Source organism: Pan troglodytes, chromosome 11 (genome assembly GCF_028858775.2).
Source record: "Pan troglodytes isolate AG18354 chromosome 11, NHGRI_mPanTro3-v2.0_pri, whole genome shotgun sequence".
NCBI classification, from domain to species: domain Eukaryota; kingdom Metazoa; phylum Chordata; class Mammalia; order Primates; family Hominidae; genus Pan; species Pan troglodytes.
The window spans coordinates 94925344-94951344 of NC_072409.2; the positions used below are offsets into that span (position 1 = coordinate 94925344).

Here is a 26001-nt window from a genome sequence, read left to right on the forward strand (position 1 = left end):
GGAGATTTACAAAAATGTAAAACAATGCCACTTTTCTCACTAAATTTTTATGCTTTAAATTTTTTTATTAATCATGTTCATATATAATGGGTTTCTTATTATTGCTTTTAAGTAAATATTTAAAAGTTTTCCTAGTGTTTAAATTTCTAATAAGGAAAATGTCAACAGATATGACCCTTATAATTAAAAGCTCTTTGGCATCCTCAACAATTTTTAAGAAGCTAAAGTGTTCCTGAGACTAAAACATTTGAGAACTGCTGTATTTACTCATTCTCACACCAATTCTCTGCAGTAGATCACTATTAAAGTCCCACCTTTACAGATGGGGAAACTGAAGCACAGTGGTTAAGCAACTTGCTTAAATTAAGGTCACATAGCTACAGGTGGCAGAGTAAGAAACAGAACTGAGGGAGTCTGTGTTCTCTACCACTATCTTATTCTTACCTCTACCTCTATTCTTTTCAGAAACAAATAGAAAACTCTGACCTTGCTGAAGCAGACTAACTCTTTTGGGGACATCAGAACACTACTTAGTATGTTCCAGTGACAATGTTCTGAATGGTATTTTAGGTAGAAACTCAAGCGAGTAACAGCAACCTTCAGCTCTAGGTACTAAGAAGTAAATGACATACTTTATTTCCAATTACATGAATGTAATAATAGGATATAATTCATTACACATACGTAATAATTATGATAATAAATACTGAGTCCTTATCTTGACCCAGGCAGTATTCCAAATACTCAACATGGACTAACTCACTGAACTCTCAAAAGAGCTCTAAGTCATAGGTGTTATTATCTCTCCTTTACAGATAAGGGAACTGAGGCAGAGAGCTTATGAAGCTTAACCAAGATCGCATTGCTAGCAAATTGCAGAGCTGGATTTCAAACTGAAGCAGTGAGGCTCCAGAGTCCATCCTCTTAACTATTTTCTTATGTTGCTTCTCCTTGCTTAAAACAACCTAACTTCCAAAATGTTGATATTCCATATATTCTTTTTTTTTTTTTTTTTTTTGAGACGGAGTCTCGCTCTGTCACCAGGCTGGAGTACAGTGGTGGGATCTCGGCTCACTGCAACCTCCACCTCCCGGGTTCAAGCGATTCTCCTGCCTCAGCCTCCCGAGTAGCTGGGACTACAGGTGTGTGCCACTGTGCCCAGCTAATTTTTGTACCTTTAGTAGAGATGGGGTTTCACCATGTTGGCCAGAATAGTCTCGATCTCTTGACCACATGATCCACCCGCCTCGGCCTCCCAAAGTGCTGGGATTACAGGCGTGAGCCACCGCACCTGGCCCCAAATATTCTTTAACAGTGGTTTTCAAACCTTAGGATACACCAGAATCACCTGGAGAGACAATTAAAACATAGACTCCTGGGCTCCATCTCCAGAGTTTCTGATTCAGTAGGCCTAGATGGGGGCTCCAGAACTAACATTTCTAATCATTTCCAAGGTGATGCTGATGCTACTTATGCAAAGACCACATTCTGAGAACCACTGCCGTATGATGCAGAAATTCAAGGATCTGATTGAATAGGCAAACCTGCCATAAAGTAAAATAAATGACACGAAGTCCACCAGCTATAAGGGAGCTCACAGTTCTCTAGACCATTGGTATTAGTTGGTATGCAAAACTGCCATTCAAATACAAGTGTGTCATTTGGGATGTACTTGTACTAAGAAATGATTCATTATTGAGCTGCAACTCAAATTTAACAAAATATCTTGCATTTTGTTTGCTAAATCTGGCAACTTTACTGATATGCTACTTTTTGCTCATTCATCGTTTGACTTGGGCATGGGTGTGGGAAATAAATTATCCTGTGTCAGGGCTAATAGTGCTTGCTTTTCAATCAACCACCTTCTTCATTCCTAAGGATAGGATCAGGTGAAGGACAAAGTGGGAGAAATCGGGTTAAAAAGTTATTCATCCATCTATCCATCCATACAACATTTGTTAAGCACCAACCACATTAGTAGGCTGAAAAAGAGGCTCAACAATGTAAATGAAATATAGTTTCCTGAAATTAACCAATAACAAAAATGAAGCAAAACTTGCTTCAGCCAAACACTGAAATCAATTCTTCAATCATAATTTCTGGCTTAATAATGAAAAAAGGTATAGAAAGATATGTTATTACCTTAGTAACCTGGGCGATCCGATTGGCATCATCATCTGTCATTTCTAAGAGGCATTTTGCTATGCTGATATACAGCTCTAGATCCTTTCTCTGATAAAGAAAAATCCCAAACATGTCAACAAACAGTGTAAAATAACAGGTCAAAATGTTCTGACAAATTATTAGATTTTCTTATCCCCATGAACAGCAGCTGATGAGATTTTAATTTTAACCAAACCAAAACATTTGGCCAATTTTTATCATTTTGAAGACATCTTTCCTGTTACTTTGTGTTTTTTTGTTTTGTTTTGTTTTGGCTATACATTTTTCTCCTTATCAAAATTCCTTCATCCCAAATAAATTTCTAACCTCTTTGTAAAATTACAATTCAGAGGTCTTTTGGGGGAGGGGAAGGGCTGATGCTAAATTGTTTTATATAAACAGTATATGGGAACTCATGCCCAAGGATTCTCCAGGTGCAAAGTGTAAGGACTTCTGAGCCTTCTCGTCTTCTACAAGAGGCATTTGGTAAAAAGGCCTAACAGCAAATTTCCTGGTGCAGCACTGGTTAAACTGCTTCTAAGCTTGCTCAAAACTTTGGTTCTAAATATTCAACCTCAATTTAGATCTTGGAAACAAATACACTCCTAGTAAAGAATGTGGTTATTTCTTGCTAGCCTTCCCACCCACATTCTTAAAACATACACCTCCCCACTTTGCCAAGAAGCCTTTAAAATATCCCAAACATAAATTGTCAGGAATGTAAATATTTTTGTTCCTCACCCGAATCTTATTTGGCAGGAGGTCAAAAATTTTCCCAGTAGCTTCAGAGAGCAGACTCCAGAGGTGGTGGGCAGGGCTGGGCAGTTTCATGGCCTGGCTCAGACCCTGTAAAGCACTTGGGCATAGCTCAGGACTTCCAAGTGGGGAAGCTGCTTTAAAAACTGCCACCATTAAATTTTCAACAAAACCCAGGATCTGTTCATCAGAGATGTGTTTTATCCACAGAGGTGCAGATATCAGGAGATATCTCTTGGTATTCAGCTGGAAGTAAAACAGAAGGGGTTGAATGTAAATAGGCAAGTCTGGGTTTGCAATGTTCAAAACCTGTACATCATCACTGTGTTTGAGGGTAGACTGAGAGATAAAAGGTTCAGGTTACTTCCTTCCCCCTTCATTTTCCCACAGCTTCACGGTCCAATGGGCCACCAATGCATGTAATTTTGGCTTCTGCAGTTACTTCTGATCCAGGGTGAATCATGTGTTTATATGGGATCTGCCAACCCATCTGTGAACTACTCAGCTTAAACTTTGGATGTTTTCAAGGTTTCAGTGACGGGAATAAAATGCTACTTCTGAAAGTACATGACAGTTACTTTTCAGTTTTAAAAGGTCACATTCTCTGGCAAGAAAAGCTCTGGAAGATGAAAGGCTCAACTGCTGAAAATCAACTAAACAGAGCATCTGATACTATTAATTTCTTCTTCTGAGAAAAAATAAGGAAGTAATAAGGAGAAGTGACATGCTGGGACCATTTATGACCAAAGTAAAACCACCAGCTGAGCACGTAGAACTGACCCGGCACCTTAGAGTTCACGAGAGCCAAGAAAGGGCATGTTAGTAACAGCTCTGTTATATGACAGACTTCAACCAAGTGGGCTTCAAAAATTCTTAGGAACATAAACATGCTACTAAAGGGGCAGCAAGTCTAAAATAAGTGATCTAAAAATAAAATCTGGCAAAATAAGTGATCTAAAAAGTAAAATCTGGCAAAAACTTTTTTGTGTGCTATTTTTGTTTTTTCAAGATAGCACACAAAAATAGGGGAGGGACAGAGGAACAATGTTTTCTGCAAATTTCTAAAAAGATCAGTGTAGTTGCATGAGTCTTCTCAAGACCTCATTTTAAAGAATATGCCATCTCAGATCATTCTATATTTAAGAAAATGAACTCACAAACTTAATTTGTTAATTAACCAAGAAAACAATAAAGATAAATAATCAAAGACAAATGCACAGAGTAGCACAGATCTAAAAGATAAATGAAAGGATAAGTAAAATTTAGGAAAATTTCGGAGCCCAACCCAACAGGCTGGAAATAGGTCTGATTCAAAAGTAAGAAGGAGTGAATAGAACAGGGCTTTGTACTCAAATAGATAGAGCTCTCTCTTTTATTAGCTAGGCAAACTTTGCTTGACCTCCATTTGCCTCAGTTTATAATTCTGTTAAAATGGAAATAATAAAATGTATCTCTCAGACATGAAACAAGACAGACATAAAAAAATTCATATTGTATAATTCCATTCTAAAGAATTTCAAAAATTTATATGAAATTTATATATAATTTATATAAAATTATATAAATAAAGGTTATTTTAGAAAGGCAATACTACAAATAGAAAGCAGATTGGTGGTGGCTTGGGTCTGAAGCTGGGAGTGGGGATTGACTACAAGCAAGCACAATGGAACTTGTCAGGTGATGGAAATATTCTTGGTGATGATTGAAAAACCTGTAAAGGTACTCAAATTCATCACATTTTACACTTTAAAACAGCCATATTTTAGGCTATATAGATTATAACTCAACAAAGCTACTTTTAAAACTGTCCCGTCAGGCTGTAGAGAAATTAAGTCTGATTTCTGTAAGTACTCACTGAGTGCTTGCAGGTACCAGGTGCACAGCAAGGGCTCAGTAAGTGGCAGGCAGCTGGGAGCCACTTGGAGCAGCCAGGTGGAATGAAGTTAATACCTGACAGAAAGATGCAGACCTTGATAACATCCACTTTCAATTAAAGACAATGAGGAGGAGTAGGAAAGGTTTAAAAAAACAAAAACAGGCCCAGCGTGGTGGCTCACACCTGTAATCCCAGCACTTTGGGAGACTGAGGTGGGCAGATCACTTGAGGTCAGGAGTTCGAAACCAGCCTTGCCAACTTGGTGAAACCCCATCTCTACTAAAAATACAAAAATTAGATGGGCATGGTGGTGCACACCTATAGTCCCAGCTACTTGAGAGGCTGAGGCATGAAAATCACTTGAACCCAGGAGGCGGAGGTTGCAGTGAGTCGAGATTGTGCCACTGCACTCCAGCCTGGGCTATGGAGCGAGAAACTGTCTCAAAAACAACAACAAAAAAACAGAAACAAGGCTGAATAGGGACAAAGGCCAAGAGACTGAGGAAATGATAAGAGGGCTTTGCACTATTCCCAAATAATTAAAGCCTCCTAGGACAGAAGAATAGTCCAGATTATGGAGACAATTAAAAGATGACAGCATTTAACTTACATCAACTGGTAAACCTCTAAAGAATCATGGAATATGTTTTTCTGTTCTAGTTTGAAACCTAATCAAAATTATACATCTTTACTAACTTCACATCTTTAAACTCTCTTGCCCTATTCTTCCTATCTGCCCTTGGCCTATACGTGAAAGGTGCTAGCCCCCTCTACCAAAAACACCAGACTCGGTCATTGCTTTCTCAACGCTTTGCTCAAGCTAAACGGCCTAGTAGAGATCTTTCATGCTCTCCACTTACACTCTCCCACCTACATCCCCTGGTCCCCTTGATGTGATACCTAACCAAATCACGGCTCACCTTAATTGCTGCCTCCTCTGGGAAAGGGGAAGGATAATACATGGATAAGTCCGGTACATATGGATTTCCTTTCTCTTAATATGTACTGAAATAATTACATATACTATATAATCAAATAAACATAAGTTCAAATAATTCCACCACTTTCTAGCTATATGATCGTGAGAAAGGAACTTTAATATCTCTGATCATCATTTTCCACTTTTGGTAATAAATGGTAGCTAAAGCATGAACGGTAATGGCTATGGCAGGGTTCTGAACTATATAATTTTCCAATATGCAGGCCAGCTACTATCAAACCCTCGATTTTTGTGAAGATCTCATCTGTCTCCTCTTGACTTTGAGAACACACACCCAAATGAATGTTAATCTCCTCCTAAAGAACAATATCCTCCTGTTGGCCAACACCCTTAGTTACTACATACACTCAGACTGTGGATCAGTGGTGGTGTCACCCACAAGCCCAATAGTGCAGCTGCATTCTGGGATGACTGTGCCTGGGTCACCATAATTTCAAGGCACAGTTGCTGGATCTCTTCACCTGAAAGTCAAGAAAGGAAAAGAATCTGAATATATAGTTACTTTCCTGACTCATTTTCAGGCTTTAATATCTCAAATCAAAGCATCTGCTTATGTGACTTTTGCAGGTAACAGAACTTCAGTAAACCAGAAGAGATATTTCAAGAGACTTGTTAGTTATGAGGCAAAATAACGTGTCCAATGGCATCACAGTCCCACCTTGGAACTAGCAATGGGCTTGAACTAGATATGGGAATTTCTCTTATGATATCCAGAGGAAACTACACACTCAAACACTATCTAAAATATGAGAAAATTCTAGCTAGTAATCTCTGGATCTCTGTTTTTCCCTTCTCTCCATCTCACATGCAGACCATGAAGAAATATATCAAGGTGTGGAATGGCTTAAACATAGAGCCACATTCTCTAGTCATCAAGCCTTTCTAGTAATAAGATTCCAATCAGCACCTTATTTTCCTTCCTTTTTCTAAGGACTTAAATGAAACACAAACATTTCAATATAGCACACCAAACAAGGAGAGGGATAGAGGAACACATTTTTCAAATGAAATCTCTGGAAACCCAGTATGGTGACATTATATCTTATATAGAGATTAGGTTTATATGAAAGCACTTAAGTGAAATATTGTATGTAGTCAAAATTATCTTTATCTCTGAAACCACACATAAATTACAGTATAGAAGTTGTTTTATATATCATATGTAAGTATGCACTCTACTATAAATGATAGAGCACTCACAGCAGGCACATACACAAACACACACAATTTTACAACACTGTTTAAATTGCTCTTCATCCCCCCTTCTTACTTTATTTTTGGAGTTAGGGTGGGGAACAAGTACATTAAATTATATTTGCATGTGTAACTCTATTCTGTATAAAATAGGTTGCTGTGGATGAACTGGAGGTGTTGAGGTGTGTATTCTGTTTGCCTCTCACCACAAAATAACTGCGGTAGGCAGAATAATGGTCCCCGATAATGTTCACATCCTGATCCCTGCAACCTGTGAATACACTACCTTATATGACAAAGAAGCTTTGCAGATGTGATTAAGGTTAAGGATTTTGAGATGGAGAGATTATCCTGGATTATTTAAGTGAGCTGAGTCCTTAAAGTTGGAAAACCTTTCCTGGCTACAGAGAACCAGAAAGATGATGGTGTGAGAAGACCTTAGCCCTCTATTGCTTGCCTTGAAGATGCAGAAAGGGGGCCACAAGTCAAAGAATGTGGGCAGCTTCTAGAGGCTAGAAAAGAAAAGGAAATGAATTCTTCCCTAGAACCTCTAGAAAGAAATTCTAATTTGCTGATACCTTGATCTTAGGCTGGTGAGAAACATGTTGGAGTTCTGGCCTATGGACGTGTAAAGATAATAAATTTGTGTTGTTTCAAGCCACTGTGGTAATTTGTTACAGCAGCAATAGAAAATTAATACAGCATCCCACATGGTACTTCTCGAAACCTATGGCTCTGGAAATGTAGTTTGATAACCACAAAGGCAAGCTTAATGGAACCTGTACCACATTCCCAGCAGTGCGCAAACCTCAGTCAAGCATTGTTTTTGGCAGGTGTATCTGGCGTGTGTCTTTAGACCTCTTCTTCCTCACCCTCAGGGGCTCAATGACTGAGTGAAAGTAACCCAGCCATTCCATCCAACATGACAAACCTCAAGATCTGAAAAGTCTATCCAGTCACTACACATTGTGACACAGAATCTGTTTTTCCATTCAGGTCAAATACTAAAATCAAAGTCTGAAGACTTAAAAACACATGATATTTACCAAAATTTAGCCTCATAAGTGGAGAGAGAAGTGCAGCCCAGTTCACAGGAGGATATTGGTAGCTTTCTCCAACAGTTGCTATGGGTTTCATCACTACTTCAAGAAGGGAAGGAGGCACAGATTCAGGACCTAAAACAGAAAGTGAAAAATAATAGTAAAACACCTGCATACCATCATGGAAGTAGAAAATGCCAACAATTCCTTCTTTCCTTCTAGCATCAAAGGATCTGATATCACATATTCAATTGTGATCAACCCTTCAATTCTGTGCTCTTAATTTCAGCTCCATTTGCCAGAAAAGCTTGCTCCCTCTGTTCTTCTCTTTTTAAAAAATTTTTATAAATTTTTCAATGATATATAATAACTGTATATATTTATGGGGTATAGAGTGATATTTCCATACATATGTGCAATGAACACATCAGGATAAATAACATATCCATCATCTCCAATATTTATCATTTCTTTATGCTGAAACATTCAAAATCCTTTTATCTAGCTATTTGGAAATAACAATTACTGTTAACTATAGTCACCCTACAGTGCTTTAGAACACCAGAATTTATTCCCCGTATTTGAACTTATTCCTCATTTTGTTTCCTTTAACCAATCCCTCATTATTGCCCCATCCTCCTTCTCTTCCTAACCTCTAGTAACCACTATTCTATACTCTCTACCTCTATATAAGATCAACTTTCTTTGGCATTGCATATGAGATCAACTTTTTTAGCTTCCACATATGTGATATTTATCTTTTTGTGGCTGGTTTGTTTCACTTAACATGAGTTCTCCAGGTGGCCATAAATGACATGATTTCATTCTTTCACTTGCCTACAGTCTTTCCTTTCTGACTGGATAAAAATTTTCCACGTTGCTACTTAGCTGTCCTCTGCACACTCTTGTCTTTTTATCTAGTTTTCCAAATTAAGTAACTTCTTTTACATTAGTACCTCATTGCTCACTTACACCTCAATCTACTTCCAGCAGAGAGAATAAGGACTGCTCACTCAGGTACACTCCATTCTATGGACTATGTATTACCTAGTCTCTGTAGTCCTAGACTGCATTCTGTACCTTGGGAGTCTCTAGTTTTTCTGCTTCCCAGCCTGTGCCATGGTGACCGTTCTAGAAGTGAGCATCTAAGGGCTGTGTAACAGCTAGTCCATCAGTTAACCAGATGCCTATGACGTAGTACCATTACTTTAATATTATATTCCTTTTTTAAGGGAGTGTGTATAGGGTAATTAGAAATTGAAAAACAGATAGTAGAGCATTTGTGAGTGCAAACATATGCTGCAACCAGGAATAGAATAGCCATTAAGGGCCATGTAAACGTGAAGCTACGAGGAGGCCAGAAATAGTATGACACATTAAAATGTAGAAGACCAAGGAGAAACAAAAGGAGCAGGATCAACATCGGCAGCAGAAAGGAAATTAGCATCAGCAGAAAGAGAAGCAGAATCAACAAAAGGAAAAGTAGAGGTAGGAAAAGGAAAAGCAGAGGCAGGATCAGCAAAAAAGCACCTGAATCAGAAGATGCTGAAAAAGGGGGAATCATCGTGGAAGTAGAGTCAGCAAAAGGAAAAACAGCTTCAGAAAGGAGAAGCATAGGAAGAAGGAGAAGCAGAGGCAAAATCATCAGAAAAAGTAGCAGAATCAGTAGATGCTGAAAGATGGGAGAAGCAGATGTGGAGCCAGAGTCAGCAAACGTGAAAACAGCAGCAGAAATGAGAAGCATAGGAAAAAGGAGAAGCAGAGGCCAAATTAGCAGATGCTAAAATGGGGAAGCAAGAGTCAGCAGGAAAAAAACAGCTACAGAAAGGAGAAACATAGGAAAAAGGAGAAGCAGAGGCCATGAACAGATGCTGAAAGAAGGGGGAAGTAGGGCAGAGACAGCAAACGTGAAAACAGCAGCAGAAAAGAGAAGCATAGGAAAAAGGAGAAGCAGAGGCCAAATTAGCAGATGCTAAAATGGGGAAGCAAGAGTCAGCAGGGAAAAAACAGCTACAGAAAGGAGAAACATAGGAAAAAGGAGAAGCAGAGGCCATGAACAGATGCTGAAAGAAGGGGGAAGTAGGGCAGAGTCAGCAAACGTGAAAACAGCAGCAGAAATGAGAAGCATAGGAAAAAGGAGAAGCAGAGGCCAAATTAGCAGATGCTAAAATGGGGAAGCAAGAGTCAGCAGGAAAAAAACAGCTACAGAAAGGAGAAACATAGGAAAAAGGAGAAGCAGAGGCCATGAACAGATGCTGAAAGAAGGGGGAAGTAGGGCAGAGACAGCAAACGTGAAAACAGCAGCAGAAAAGAGAAGCATAGGAAAAAGGAGAAGCAGAGGCCAAATTAGCAGATGCTAAAATGGGGAAGCAAGAGTCAGCAGGGAAAAAACAGCTACAGAAAGGAGAAACATAGGAAAAAGGAGAAGCAGAGGCCATGAACAGATGCTGAAAGAAGGGGGAAGTAGGGCAGAGTCAGCAAACGTGAAAACAGCAGCAGAAATGAGAAGCATAGGAAAAAGGAGAAGCAGAGGCCAAATTAGCAGATGCTAAAATGGGGAAGCAAGAGCCAGCAGGAAAAAAACAGCTACAGAAAGGAGAAACATAGGAAAAAGGAGAAGCAGAGGCCATGAACAGATGCTGAAAGAAGGGGGAAGTAGGGCAGAGACAGCAAAAGTGAAAACAGCAGCAGAAATGAGAAGCATAGGAAAAAGGAGAAGCAGAGGCCAAATTAGCAGATGCTAAAATGGGGAAGCAAGAGCCAGCAGGAAAAAAACAGCTACAGAAAGGAGAAACATAGGAAAAAGGAGAAGCAGAGGCCATGAACAGATGCTGAAAGAAGGGGGAAGTAGGGCAGAGACAGCAAAAGTGAAAACAGCAGCAGAAAAGAGAAGCACAGGAAAAAGGAGAAGCAGAGGCCAAATTAGCAGATGCTAAAATGGGGAAGCAAGAGTCAGCAGGGAAAAAACAGCTACAGAAAGGAGAAACATAGGAAAAAGGAGAAGCAGAGGCCATGAACAGATGCTGAAAGAAGGGGGAAGTAGGGCAGAGACAGCAAAAGTGAAAACAACAGCAGAAATGAGAAGCATAGGAAAAAGGAGAAGCAGAGGCCAAATTAGCAGATGCTAAAATGGGGAAGCAAGAGCCAGCAGGAAAAAAACAGCTACAGAAAGGAGAAACATAGGAAAAAGGAGAAGCAGAGGCCATGAACAGATGCTGAAAGAAGGGGGAAGTAGGGCAGAGACAGCAAAAGTGAAAACAGCAGCAGAAAAGAGAAGCACAGGAAAAAGGAGAAGCAGAGGCCAAATTAGCAGATGCTAAAATGGGGAAGCAAGAGTCAGCAGGAAAAAAACAGCTACAGAAAGGAGAAACATAGGAAAAAGGAGAAGCAGAGGCCATGAACAGATGCTGAAAGAAGGGGGAAGTAGGGCAGAGACAGCAAAAGTGAAAACAACAGCAGAAATGAGAAGCATAGGAAAAAGGAGAAGCAGAGGCCAAATTAGCAGATGCTAAAATGGGGAAGCAAGAGCCAGCAGGAAAAAAACAGCTACAGAAAGGAGAAACATAGGAAAAAGGAGAAGCAGAGGCCATGAACAGATGCTGAAAGAAGGGGGAAGTAGGGCAGAGACAGCAAAAGTGAAAACAGCAGCAGAAAAGAGAAGCACAGGAAAAAGGAGAAGCAGAGGCCAAATTAGCAGATGCTAAAATGGGGAAGCAAGAGTCAGCAGGAAAAAAACAGCTACAGAAAGGAGAAACATAGGAAAAAGGAGAAGCAGAGGCCATGAACAGATGCTGAAAGAAGGGGGAAGTAGGGCAGAGACAGCAAAAGTGAAAACAGCAGCAGAAAAGAGAAGCACAGGAAAAAGGAGAAGCAGAGGCCAAATTAGCAGATGCTAAAATGGGGAAGCAAGAGTCAGCAGGAAAAAAACAGCTACAGAAAGGAGAAACATAGGAAAAAGGAGAAGCAGAGGCCATGAACAGATGCTGAAAGAAGGGGGAAGTAGGGCAGAGTCAGCAAACGTGAAAACAGCAGCAGGAATGAGAAGCATAGGAAAAAGGAGAAGCAGAGGCCAAATTAGCAGATGCTAAAAGTGGGGAAGCAAGAGTGAGCAGAAAAAAAAAAAAGCTGCAGAAAGGAGAAACATGGGAAAAAGGAGAAACAGAGCCCACATCAGCAGATGCTGAAAGAAGAGGGAAGCAGAACAGGGCAAAGTCAGCAGAAGTAAATCAGCTGCATAAAGGAGAAGCACAGGAACAAAGAGAAGCAGAGGCCACATCAGCAGATGCTGAAAGAAGAGGGAACCAGAATAAGGCAAAGTCAGCAGAAGGTAAAATAGCTGCAGAAAGGAGAAGCACAGGAACAAGGAGAAGCAGAGGCCACATCAGATGATACTGAAAGAGGGAAGCAGAACAAGGCAAAGTCAGCAGAAGGTAAAATAGCTGCAGAAAGAAGAAGCACAGGAACAAGGAGAAGCAGAGGCCACATCAGCAGATGTTGAAAGAAGAGGGAACCAGAACAGGGCAAAGTCAGCAGAAGTAAATCAGCTGCAGAAAGGAGAAGCACAGGAACAAGGAGCAGTGGCCACATCAGCAGATGCTGAAAGAAGAGGGAACCAGAATAAGGCAAAGTCAGCATAAGGTAAAATAGCTGCAGAAAGGAGAAGCATGGGAACAAGGAGAAGTGGAGGTAAAATCAGCACACTGAAAAGGTGGAAGAAGAAATAGGGCAGAGTCAACAAAAGGAAAATAGCTGCAAAAAGGAGAAGGTATGTGGAATCAGCAGAAAAAGTAACAGAATTAACAGAAGTTGAAAAAGAGAAACAGAAGCAAAATGAATAGATACTGAAAAAGCAGGCAGAGAAAGAAAAATGAAAAACAGCAGAAAGAAGCATAGGAGAAAAGAGAAGCACATGCAGAATTAGCAGGAAAAGCAGAACAACTAGAAACTGAAAAAGAGCGGGCAGAGGGAGAATCAACAAAAGGAAAAAAGAGCAGCTAAAAAAGGAGTAACATAGAAAAAAAGAGAGCATATAAAAATGGGCAAAGAACTTAGACATTTTCCCAAAGATGATATACAAATGTCCAACAAGCATATGAAGATGACCAATATCACTAATCAGAAGGAAAAAAACCAAACCAAATCAAAACCACAATGAGATATCAGCCTATACCTATCAGAACCTATTTGTTGCTATAAAAACAATAGCAACAAAAACACCAGAAAAAGTGTTGCCAAGGATATGCAAATAATGGAACCCTTATGTACACTTGGTAGGATTATAAAATGATGTGACCACTATATAAAACAGTATGGCAGTTCCTTAAAAATTTACACATTATTTTATATAAATAGAAAATTATAACTAGAACTACCATATAATCCAGCAACCTCACTTTTAGGTATATATCCCAAAGAAATTGAAAGCAAGATCATGAAAAGATCTTGCAAACCCATGTTCACAGCAGCATTATTCACAATAGCCAATTGGTAAAAGCAACCCAAATGTCCACTGATGAAAGAATGAATAAACAAAATGCAGTATATACGTAACATGGAACATTATTCAGTCTTATAAAAAAAGAAAATCATGCTAGATGCTATAGCATGGATGAAACTTAAGGCCATTACATTAAATTAGCCATTCACACACACAAAAATGTATGATTCCATTTATGTGAAGTATCTAAAGTAGTCAAATTCATAGAAAAAGAAAATAGAATGGTGGTTACCAGGGGCTAGGGAGAGGGGTGGGGGAAAGGGAGTTATTGTTTAATGGCTAGAGTTTCAGTTTTCTAAGTTCTGAAAAGTTCTGGAGAATTGTTTCATAACAATATGAATATACATTCACATTAACACTATTGAATGGAGAAATTCCATCTCATCTCTACTAAAAATACAAAAAATTAGCTGGGCATGGTGGTGCATGCCTGTAATCTCCGTTACTTAGGAGGCTGGGGCAGGAGAATTGCTTGAACCCGGGAGGTGAAGGTTATGGTGAGCCAAGATTGCACCATTGTACTCCAGCCTAAGCAACAGGAGCAAAACTCTGTCCTCCCCCACCAAAAAAAATAAAAAAAAATGGTTATGAGGGTAAATTTTACATTATGTACTTATCACTACAATGTTTTAAAAAAGAAGATGCATATTCAGAAATAGCAGCATAATTGGTAGAGATAAAGAAAAAGTAGAAGCGGAAGTGGCAGCAGAGTTATTTTAATTTTTGATTTTGTGGTTACAGAGTAGATGTGTATATTTATGGGGCACGGGGCACATGAGATATTTTGATATAGGCATGCAATGTGTAATAATCACATTATGGAGAAAAGGCGGAGTACTTTTTGTTTTCCTTTTTTTGACTTCTGGTGTTCAAGGAAATCTCTGTCAAACACTAGCTAATCACTGGCTAAAAGAATAGAGCCTTCAGAGAGAAAGAATACAGACAAGCTTTACGATTTTGAGAAGTCACTGAACATAGCCCACAGCAAGAAATGAAAACAAACAATGAGGAAAAGAAAGACTGTAATACTTCAAGTTACCCTGTTACAATATCCAAAATGTTCAGTTTTCAAAGTTCTGAAGCTGGATGGTGGTGATTATTAATTAAGGTTTAATGTGACATTAATGCTTAATGTCATAAAATCATATATTTAATAGTTAAATTTTATGTTACATATTTTACAATATTTTGTTTTATTCTTGGAATAAAACTGAATTTTAACATTCAAAAAAGTCTAGTTTTCAAAAAAATATGGAGCATAAAATGAAACAAGGAAGCTTTGTCATTTCACAGAAGAAATTAACAGAAAATTTCCCAGAGTAGGTAAAGACATTGGACTTACTAGACAAAGACTTGAAAGCAACTCTCTTAAATATATTCAGCTAAAGAAAATTATGGACAAAGAACTAAAAGAAACCAGGAGAACAATACAAGAAAAGAAAAAAGAGAATATCAAAAAGAGTTCTTTTTTAAAAGAACCAAACAAATTATAGAGTTCTGTACTCTAAAAAGTACAGTAACTGCAATGAAAAACTCACTAGAGGGATTAAATAGCAGACTTGAGCAGGCAAAAGAATCAACTCACATAAAGATACATCAACTAAAATCACTCAGTCTACAGAGAAAAAAGAAAGATGAAAAGTATGAGCCTAAGGATACATCAAGCATACCAACGTAGGCATAACAGGAATCCCAGAAGGATAGGAGAGAAAGGGGCAGAATGAATATTTGAAAAAGTAATGGCCTAAAACTTCTCCAATTTAATAAAAAAGACACAAATCCATACATTCAAGAAGCTCAACAAAGTCTAAGAAAGATAAAGGCAAAGAGATCCACACTAAGACGTACTGTAGCCAAATTTTTAAAAGACAAAGACTGAAAATCTTGAAAGCAGCAAAGAGAAGTGATTCATGACATACAAGGGATTCCCAATAAGATTAACAGCTCATTTCTCATCAGAAACCATGGAGTCCAGTAAGGAACAGGATAACACTTTTTACTGAAAGAAAAAAAAAAAACTGTCATCGAAAAATGCTGTATCCAACAAAACTATAATTCAAGTCTTAGGGAGAAATTAAGACATATACAGAAAAACAAAGTTGAGGGAGTTTGTTACCCATAGACACGCCCTACGAGAAATGTTAATGGGAGTCCTCAAGGCTAAAATAAAAGGACACTAAATAGTAATCTAGATAATAATTTGAAGCTATACAAAGAAATAAAGAATTCTGGTAAAGGTAATTACATAGGTAAATATAAAAGCCATTATATTTTTGTTATATATTTATATATATATATTTTATATTTTTGTTTTATAACTCCCCTTTTCACTTACTATGTAACTTAAAAGGCAAATGCATAAAACAATGATTATAAATCTACCTTAATGGGCACATAATGTATACAAATGTAATTTGGGACAGTAATAACATGAAAGGGAGAAATAGAACTTTATAAGAGCAGAATTTTTATATGTTGTTGATGCTTAGTTGGAATCAATTCAAATTAGATTAATCAAGAAATTTAACAATTATAAACACATACAAATCAAACAGTACAGCCCCCAAATATATAAACACTGACAGAATTGAAAGGAGAAATAGATAGCTCTACAGTAACGGTTGGAGGCTTCAATACTCTACCTTCAATACTAGATAGAATATCTAGACATATGATTAATGAGGATATAAAGGATCCTTATTAATCAACAGTGTAAACCAGAGAGACCTAGCTGGCATAGCTAGAACAGTTCCACTCAACACCATCAGAATACACACTCATTTCAAGAGCACACGGAACATTCTCTAAGACTTACCACATGTCAGACCACAAAACAAGTCTCAATAAATTTTAAAAGACTAAAACCATAGCAAGTATTTTCATAAACACAATGGAATAGAAATCAAGAACAGATTTCCAAAAAAACTGGAAAACTCACTAATAAATGGAAAGTAAAAAAGATATTCTTAAATGACCAATGGATTAAAGAAGAAATCACAGGGAAATTATAAAATACTTTGAGACAAATGAAAATAAAAATAAAAATACCAAAATTTATGGAATTGCACAAATACAGTATACTGGGGGACATCTACAGCAATAAATGCCGGTTTTAAAAAGGCATTTTAAAAAGTAGAAATAATTCTAATCAATATCCCTAACTTTATGCCTCAGAGAACTTAAAAAAGAAGAGCAAATATACCCAAAGGTAGAGGAAGGAAATAATAAAGTTTAGAGTGAAGATAATTAAGTATAGAATAAGAAAACAGGCCGGGCGAGGTGGCTCATGCCTGTAATCCCAACACTTTGGGAGGCCGAGGTGGGCAGATCACCTGACGTCAGGAGTTCGACAGCCTAGACAGCATGGTCAAACCCCGTCTCTACTAAAAATACAAAAATTAGCTGGGCATGGTGGCAGACGCCTGTAATCCCAGCTACTCAGGAGGCTGAGGCAGGAGAATCACTTGAACCCAGGAGGCGGAGGTTGCAGTGAGCTGAGATCACGCCATTGTACTCCAGCCTGGGCGACACAGCAATACTCTAACTCTCCCAAAAAAAAAAAAAAAAAAAAAGAATAAGAAAATACAAACAATAGAACCAAAAATTGGAACTTAGAAAAGATAAACAAAATTGGCAAACTGTTATCTAGACTAAGAAAAAAAAACATAAAGAGCATGCAAATAAAATCAGAAATGAATATGGAAACATTTGTATGGACCTTGCAGAAATAAAAAGAATTACAAGAGAATTCTACGAAAAAATGTATGCCAACAGATTAGATAATCTAGATTAAATCAAAAAATTCCTAGAAGCACACAAATTATCAAAACTGAGTCAGGAATGCATAGAAAGTTTAACAGACCTATAACAAGTAAAGAGATTGTATCAGCAATCAAATATTTCCCAACAAAGAAAAGTTCAAGACCAGAAGGCTTCATTGGTGAATTCTCCTGGACACTTAAAGAATTAACATCAATCTTTCTCAATTTCTTTCAAAAAATAGGAGAAGGGAGTATTTCCTAACTTATTCTAAGAGATCAGCATTATCCTGATATCATAGACATCATAAAAAAGGAAAACCAGAGACTGATACATATTATGAATATAGATGCAAAAATTCTCAACACTAGCAAACAGAATCCAACAGCATATTAAAAAGATTATATACTGTGATCAAACACGATTTATCCCAGGAACGCAAAGGTTGTTCAACATAAGAAAATCAATCAGGCTAATATACAACATTAATAATACAAAGGAAAAAAGCCCGCAGGACTATTTCAATTGACACAGAAAAATCACTGACAAACACCCTTTTCCGATAAAAAACACTCATAATACTATGTTAACATGATAAAGAAAAATTGTGAAAAACTCACAGTTAAATCATACTCAATGGTGAAAAACTGAAAGCTTTTTCTCTACAATCAAGAACAAGACAGGATTCCCAGTTTCACCACTTTGTACTGGATGTTCTAACCGGAGCAATTAGACAAGAAAAAGAAAAGGCATTCAGATTGGAAAGGAAGACATAAAACTATATTTGCAAATGATATGATCCTATATAGAGAAAATCCCAAAGAATCTTTTTAAAAACTAATAGAGTTAATAAAGGAATTCAATAAAGTTGCAGGATATAAGACCAACACACAAAAATTAGTTGTGTTTTTATATTCTGGCAGTGAATAATCTGAAAAAGAAATTTAGAAAAAATTCCACTTGCAATAGCACTCAAAAGAATGAAATATCTGGGAATAGATTTCACCAAGGGTAAAGACTTCTACACTGAAAAGTTTAGAATATGCTAAAGAGATTAAAGCAGCCCTAAACAAATAGAAAGACATCTTGTGTTCACAGATTCGAATACTGAATATTCTAAGATTATAATACTACCCAAAGTGATCCATAGATTCAATGCAATCCCTATCAAAATTCCAAGAGTCCTCTCCACTGAAATGAAAAAGTCAATCCTCAAATTCATGTGGAATTGCAAGGGGCCCCAAATACCTAAAAAAAAAAAAAATCTTGAAAAAAGAAAAATGTACAGAACTCATGCACACTAATCTTACTATACAGCTATAGTAATCAAAACAGTGTGGTATTAGTACATATAAAGACAGACATATAGACCAGTGCATAGGTTTATTTCTGGACTCTTGAGAGTAGAAATTACGTATATATTTATACCCAATTGATTTTTGACAAGGGTGCCAAGATCCTTCAATGGGGGAAAGAATGATTTCTTCAATAAATGGTGCTGAGACAACTAGATACTCACATGCAAAAGAATGAAGCTAGGTCCCTACCTAACACTAAATACAAAAATTAACACAAAATGGGTTAACAGCTTAAATATAAGGACTAAACCAATCAAACTCCTAGAAGAAAACACAGGGGTAAATCTTTGACCTTGGATTTGGCAATGGATTCACAGATATGGCACTAAAAACCTGAGCAACAAAAGAAAAGCAGATAAATTGGACTCTGTCAAAGTTAAAAACTTGTTCATTAAAGGGTATTATCAAGTAAATGAAAGACAATCTATAGAATGGCAGAATTTGCAAATTATAAATAAGGGTCTATTTTCCAGAATATACAAAGAACTCTTACGACTCAACAACAGGCAATTTATTATTTTTTTTAAATAGGCAAAGGACTTGAACAAATAATTCTCCAAGAAGATATACAAATGGCTAATAAGTACATGAAAAGATACTTAACATTATTAGTCATTAGGGAAATGCAAACCCAAATCACATGAGGTACCACTTCACAGCCAATTAGTTGGCAACGATAATAATAATGGAAAATAAGTGTTGGCGAGAACGTGGAGAAATTGGAACCCTCCTATATTGCTTGCCAGAATGTAAAACAGTGCGGCCACTGTGGAAAAACAGTTTGGTAGTTCCTCAAAAAGTTAAGCAGAATTACCATACAATCCAGCAATTCCACTTCTAGATATATATATACACCAAGAGAATTGAAAAAAGGTGTTCAACCCAAAACTTGTACACAAATATTCATAACAGCATCACTTGCAATAGCCAAAAGGTAGAAACAACCCAAACGGCCATAAACTGATGCATAAATAAAATGTGGCATACCCATGCAATGGATTTTTATTCAGCAATAAAAATGAATGAAGTACTGATACTTGCTACAACGCGAATGAACCTTGAAAACATTACACCAAGTGAAAGAAGCCAATCACAAAGGCCACATATTGTATGGTTCCATTTAAATGACATTTAAAGGAAAGGAAAATACATAAAGACAGAAAGCAAATTATTGGTTGCTAGGGTCTTGGAAAAATGGGAAATGGGGAACAACTGTTCAATGGGCTTAATGTTTCCTTTTGGGGTAATGAAAACATTCTGGAAATAGTCGTGATGGCACCACAACATTGTAAATGCACTAAATGCCACAGAAAACTTTCAAATGGTTAAAATGGTATGTTGTATATATTTTATCACCAAAAAAATCATAAGAAGCTTAGAAAGGGATGGATGAGTCTTTAGAAGAAAAGTAGAAACCACAAGAGAAACTGATACCATGCAGCCCCTGAAAAAGAGAAAAAGAGAGATACAGTCCTGGCGCCTGATATCTTTCTGTTCTCGATACTCCCAAAAACAAAGTTTCTGTCCTTGGATTTCTGTGAAACCAAAGAATCCTTGCAACAAGTATTTGTGAGTCAGTTGAAGTCAGAATCATTGCTTTCTGGAATAAAAAGTACCCTAACACAACTGCTACATAGACATTGGCCCTGCCACTCCACCAAAACTACCCTGGCTAAGATTTCTAATGGCCATCTAAAAGCCAAATTCAAGGGTATTTTCTCAGTCTTTCTTTCCATACTTTTCCATATAAAAGAGTACCATGCCCTCATTCCTGAAATAACTGTTTCCTTAAGCTTCGGTGTTCTTCCTCTGTGAAAGTTCATCTACTTTCACAGTTTCAAATATTACTTATATGTTGATGAATATAAATCCATACTTCTAATCTAGGCCTTTCTCCCATATTTTAGACTTATTTCCCATCAGCACCTTCTCAAAAATCAGCACATTTCCTTAGGCTAGTGACCCACTAACCTGCTCCCTCCTGCCAACAGGTATAGTAGTGCACCTTCCAGTGATGCTTCTCTCCCCTCCAACAAACACTCTTTCACTTTTTAAAAATGTTGATGCTCTGGCTCACGCCTGTAATCCCAGCACTTTGGGAGGCCGAGGAGGATGGATCATGAGGTCAAGAGATCAAGACCATCCTGGCCAACATGGTGAAAGCCTGTCTCTACTAAAAATACAAAAATTAGCTGGGCGTGGTGGCATGCGCCTGTAGTCCCAGCTACTTGGGAGGCTGAGGCAGGAGAATCGCTTGAACCCAGGAGGAAGAGGTTGCAGTGAGCCAAGATCACGCCACTGCCCTCCAGCCTGGCAACAGAGCAAGACTCCATCTCAAAAAAAAAAAAATGTTGATGCTCAACACACCTGCCACTCTTCTGTGCTATGCTACCAGTAATTGGTGTTGTAGTTCTGTTCCATCTTGAGATGTAATACTGGGAGTTCAAGAAATATTATTAGAGAGTTAATCATTGCTATTATTATTATTTTTATTATTTTTTCTTTTCTGAGACAGAGTCTTACTCTGTCGCCCAGGCTGAAGTGCAGTAGCACTATCTTGGTTCACTGCAAGTAAGTGCAGCGGCACTAACTTGGCTCACTCCGCCACCCAGGCTCAAGCGATTCTCCTGCCTCAGCCTCCTGAGTAGCTGGGACTACAGGTGTGCACCACCATACCTGGCTAATTTTTTGTATTTTCTGTATAGACGGGGTTTCACCATGTTGGCCAGGCTGGTCTCGAACTCCTGACCTTAGGCGATCTACCTGCCTCAGCTTCCCAAAGTGCTGGGATTGCAGGCATGAGACACCGCATCTGGCCAACCCCTGCTATTATAAGGAAAAAAAAAATTCTGACAAATAAAGTAAATACATTTATAAACACACTCATTCATTCAACTATTTACTGAGTATCTATTAGGTATCAGGTACTGACTCTAGCAGCGGAGACAGTGTTGAACAAGACAGAATAGGTCCCTGCGCTCGTGGAGCTTATATTCTAACATGAGAAGAAACAAGCAAGGCAAAATCAGGTGTAATAACTTCTGTGATAAAAAAACGCTGTGATAGGAGTTAACTGGTTGTCTATTCACATAACTCCATGCTGATTACACATATGCGCTAAGTATCTCTACACAACATTGGCTGCAGATTGCAGTCTTTGATTTCACAAAAAAGAAAACACAAAAATTAAGTTGCTTTTTGGGGTTTTCTTAGCACATGATTCATAGAAATTGTTTGATAAACTGGCAGACATTATAGTAAATACCTATGCAAGAATTACATCTCTCCATTTAAGAACAATGCATCCAATTCTGCACTGGAAATCATTAATTCATAAATAGATTTCTACTTAGAAAACTCTCAGAGATTGAGTATTTTCAAAATTACATAAAAAATTTTTTCCAGGCACTTTGAGAGAATCCACTACAAAGACTTTGGAGTTTCCAGAGGATCTAGGGAAACAGGCAAGGCGTCCAGCCTGCCTTCTAATACCAGGACCCCATGTGAAATATGACCATTTTCCAGATGTTTTATTCTTAAGATAATGAGCTCTCCTTTGACAGGACAACTTTCACCAGTACTGCACTTTACACGTTGCTTCTATATTCGCTAGAATTGACCTAATATACATGCAAGTGTCAGCAACAAAGAAAATTTGTAAAATGGAGAATAGGGTTGAAAAATCACATCAGTCCAATAATGAAATAAATCTTCCACATTTAAAAGGGCAAAGAATCAGTATTGAGTAGTATAACTACACTCACAAAAAATTTTCCACTATTTGTAGGGAACTGATTCAGACACTAACTGGAATGAGAGGAACTATAGTAGCTGTTGGAAATTGAGAAAATATTTGGCAGTTTCACGCATTCTGGAGGAGGTATGGAAAGAAAGAGAGGGAGTCCCAAAGCCAAGGGAGAACACAGTGAACTAGTTCCTTCCCCAGAGATCTTTAGCACTGGATAAAAGAATCCACATCTAAACAACAGGAATGATCAGTTCCTTTATTATAATGCTGTGTCTTTCAAACAAGTTTTTTAGATAAAAAGAAATAATGAAATGCTTTACGGACAATGGATTTGGAACTGAGAAGGCCTAACAGTACTTGTTAAAAAGATCCAGATGTTGTAAAACCTGGAAACAAAGTTACTTTAAATCTCTCATCCAGTTGACAACCTCAAAGAACCCTGATATAAACAGTATATCCGAACATAATGCATTACAACAGGACCCATTATCGCACATACTTTGGCTACACAGAGGATCAGATCTCAATGCCACAATTCACATGTGTAATCCTTAGAGTAAAAGTCTGGCAACAAGTAGACTAACAGCCTGAGTCTGTATATTTTCCATTGCTAGCATATTGCTTTTGTGGTTTGGACATATCTTTACTTTCTCCAGCTAAATGCTGCTTACAGGTAACTTAGCTTAGAATTATCTAGTGTATGTATGTATGTATGTATGTATGTGTGTGTGTGTATATATATATTATATATGTGTATGTTTAAAGTTATAGATAAACAAATATTAGAAAACTATTATATGCCAATCTGTTCTAAGTATTTACGATAAAACACAGCTATTCTTCCTGTCCATTGAGGAAATCACACCTAGTGGAAAAGACAGAGTTTAAACAAAGAAGTATAAATAATTATGAAAATGATGACACATATATTACGCACCATGAAAATATATAGGAAAGTATCACATAAGTAATCTAACTTAATCTGGGAACATCACGGAAGCCCCTATCTTCCCCCACCAAGGAAAGAATATTTAAATAAAGATGAAAAGGATGAGTACGATTTTTTTCTACACTAAGTCCATAGAAAACACAGGCAGAGAGAATTACAGCATTGCCTATTAGTGGGAACTAGGAGATGCCTAGCCCCCTGAAAGAAACTACAATCAAGACAGTTTTTAAAATAAATTGATGATTCTGATACATCAGACAGACACTAAAGGTTGATAGGTTTTCTATCTTAAGACCGAATATTTCAATAACATTTTGTTATTAAAAGCAAAAATATCCCAAGGCCTCTTAAAATCAGGAAGGCCACAAAGTAGGGTGGCAGCCAGTGGAGACCTGAGTGAGGAAGGCAGTTTAGGACCGTGGTCCAGCAGGGACAGGAGATTACTTACATCCAGGAGGATTGGGCAAATGAGTAAATATATTGAGGATAATGAGAGTCAAGTTTCTTACTGTCAGAGAAGGGAGTTACAAACACAAAAAGAAAGACAGATTGAACCCTTTTTATTACATATATAGCTAAATACAGAAATAAAAATAGATGAGAGAGAACAAGAACATATGTTTCCCAGCTCTGTCCACTGAAACGGCCTAGAGACAAAGATTACCCCAGCAGCAATGAGATGCTTTGCACACAGATGTTAGCTTCTAAATACCATGCTCCACTAAAAGAAACCTGGAGTATCTATTACAGGGCTGGGGATAGTACAAAATAAACCTAGGACATCTTCTTGTGCCACAAAGGAAGCAGTGAAAGAATGAGGGGGTCATGTCAAAAGGACACAAGAGCCAACTTGTAGAGGTTCTTATTGGTCAAATTTAATATTTTGTTCAATTTATTGGACAAGTTGAAGATCAAAATAATAGATAACTGAATAGTTAAATAAAATAGGAATTTAGGAGTCTACACCAATACAGAGAGAGAGAGGGAGAGAGAGAGAAGAGGAGGGGAGCGGAGAGGAGGGGAGCGGAGGGGAGGAGAGGAGAGGAGAGGAGCCATTTCTTACAGCAGAACGCCTAATAAAAAACATAGATGGGTAGATTGCAAAAATTTTCTCCCATTCTGTGCACATGTATGTTTATTGTGGCACTATTCACAATAGCAAAGACTTGGAACCAACCCAAATGTCCATCAATGATAGACTGGATTAAGAAAATGTGGCACATAAATACCATGGAATACTATGCAGCCATAAAAAAGGATGAGTTCATGTCCTTTGTAGGGACATGGATAAAGCTGGAAACCATCATTCTCAGCAAACTATCATGAGAACAAAAAACCAAACACCACATGTTCTCACTCATAGGTGGGAATTGAACAATGAGAACACTTGGACACAATGGACACAGGAAGGGGAACATCACACACCGAGGCCTGTTGTGGGGTTGGGGGAGGGGGGAGGGATAGCATTAGGAGATATACCCAATGTAAATGACGAGTTAATGGATGCACCACACCAATATGGCACATGTATACGTATGTAACAAACCTGCACATTGTGCACATGTACCCTAGAACTTAAAGTATAATAAAAAAAAATAGATGGATTCATGGATTTTTAAAAATTACCTTTTGGCAACCATCACAGTAATAATTCAGGCAAGAAGTATTAGTGAATGCTAAAACTAATCAGTGAAAATAGGATGAAAATAGAATATTTGTGAAATTTCAAAACATCTCCACATGAAAGATTATTGAAATAAGGGTAAAAGAATAAGTTCATAGTGGAGAAACCTAGAAGACAACATCTTATCCAAGTGAGCAAAGCTCACCAACCCCAGTGGAGGCAGCTGAGACGTCATGTGCCACAGATGGGATGCAGTGAGAAGCACACAGCTCCACATCTGTCATACTCTACCAAAAGTGACCCACCTAACTCTAATATGAGAAATATCAGGCAAACTCAAATTAAAGAGCATTGTATAAACTAACTGGCTTCTAATCTTAAAACTCGTTAAAGTCAAGAAGTCACAGAAAAAACTGAAAAAGTGTTCAGGTTGAAGGAGACCAAAGAGACCAATAAATAAGTGCAGAGCAACATTCTAGATGAGATTGTTTTTCTATTAAAAACATCACTGGGATTGTTGATGAAACTTGAATAGTGCCTCTGGTTGAAAGGAATGTGGAGTTTTTGTTACTGTTAAAAAAGGAAGACAACTTTTGCTACTTTTCTATGCATTTTACAACTTTTTTATGTTTGAGATTGTTTCAAAATAAAAGGGTAAAAAAATACAAATTTAAAAGTAAATTCAGAACAGAGAACTCAGAAATTAATCTATATATCTATAGCAAACTGATTTTTGACAAAAATGTCAAGAACACTCAGTGGGGAAAGGACAGTCTGTTCAATATATGATGCTAGGAAAACTGGATATCCATAGACAGAAAAATTAAACTAGACCCCCCAATCTCTCGCCCTACAAAAATCAATTCAAAATGCATCAAAGACATAAATGTAAGACACAAAATGATAAAACTGCAGGAATAAAACATAGGAGAAATGCTTCAGGACACAGGCCTAGGGCAAGATTTTATGAATAAGACCTCGAAAGCATAGAAAATAAAAGCAAAAATAAATGGGATTATATCAAACTAAAAAGCTTC

At 37.6% G+C, this 26001-nt stretch overlaps 1 protein-coding gene across 12 annotated transcripts in view; it reads right to left on the minus strand.

The window, feature by feature from the left end:
* Positions 1-26001, minus strand: part of FOCAD (focadhesin) — a 313151-nt gene that overhangs the window by 11389 nt on the left and 275761 nt on the right. For all 12 annotated transcript variants that reach the window (XM_009456376.5, XM_063787945.1, XM_063787943.1 and 9 more), the window contains 4 exons: positions 8036-8164; positions 6141-6256; positions 2905-3165; positions 2143-2232 (listed from right to left, as the gene is read on the minus strand). In XM_009456376.5, coding sequence (XP_009454651.2) covers positions 2143-2232; positions 2905-3165; positions 6141-6256; positions 8036-8164 — 596 coding nt within the window. The remainder of the gene's footprint in view (positions 1-2142; positions 2233-2904; positions 3166-6140; positions 6257-8035; positions 8165-26001) is intronic.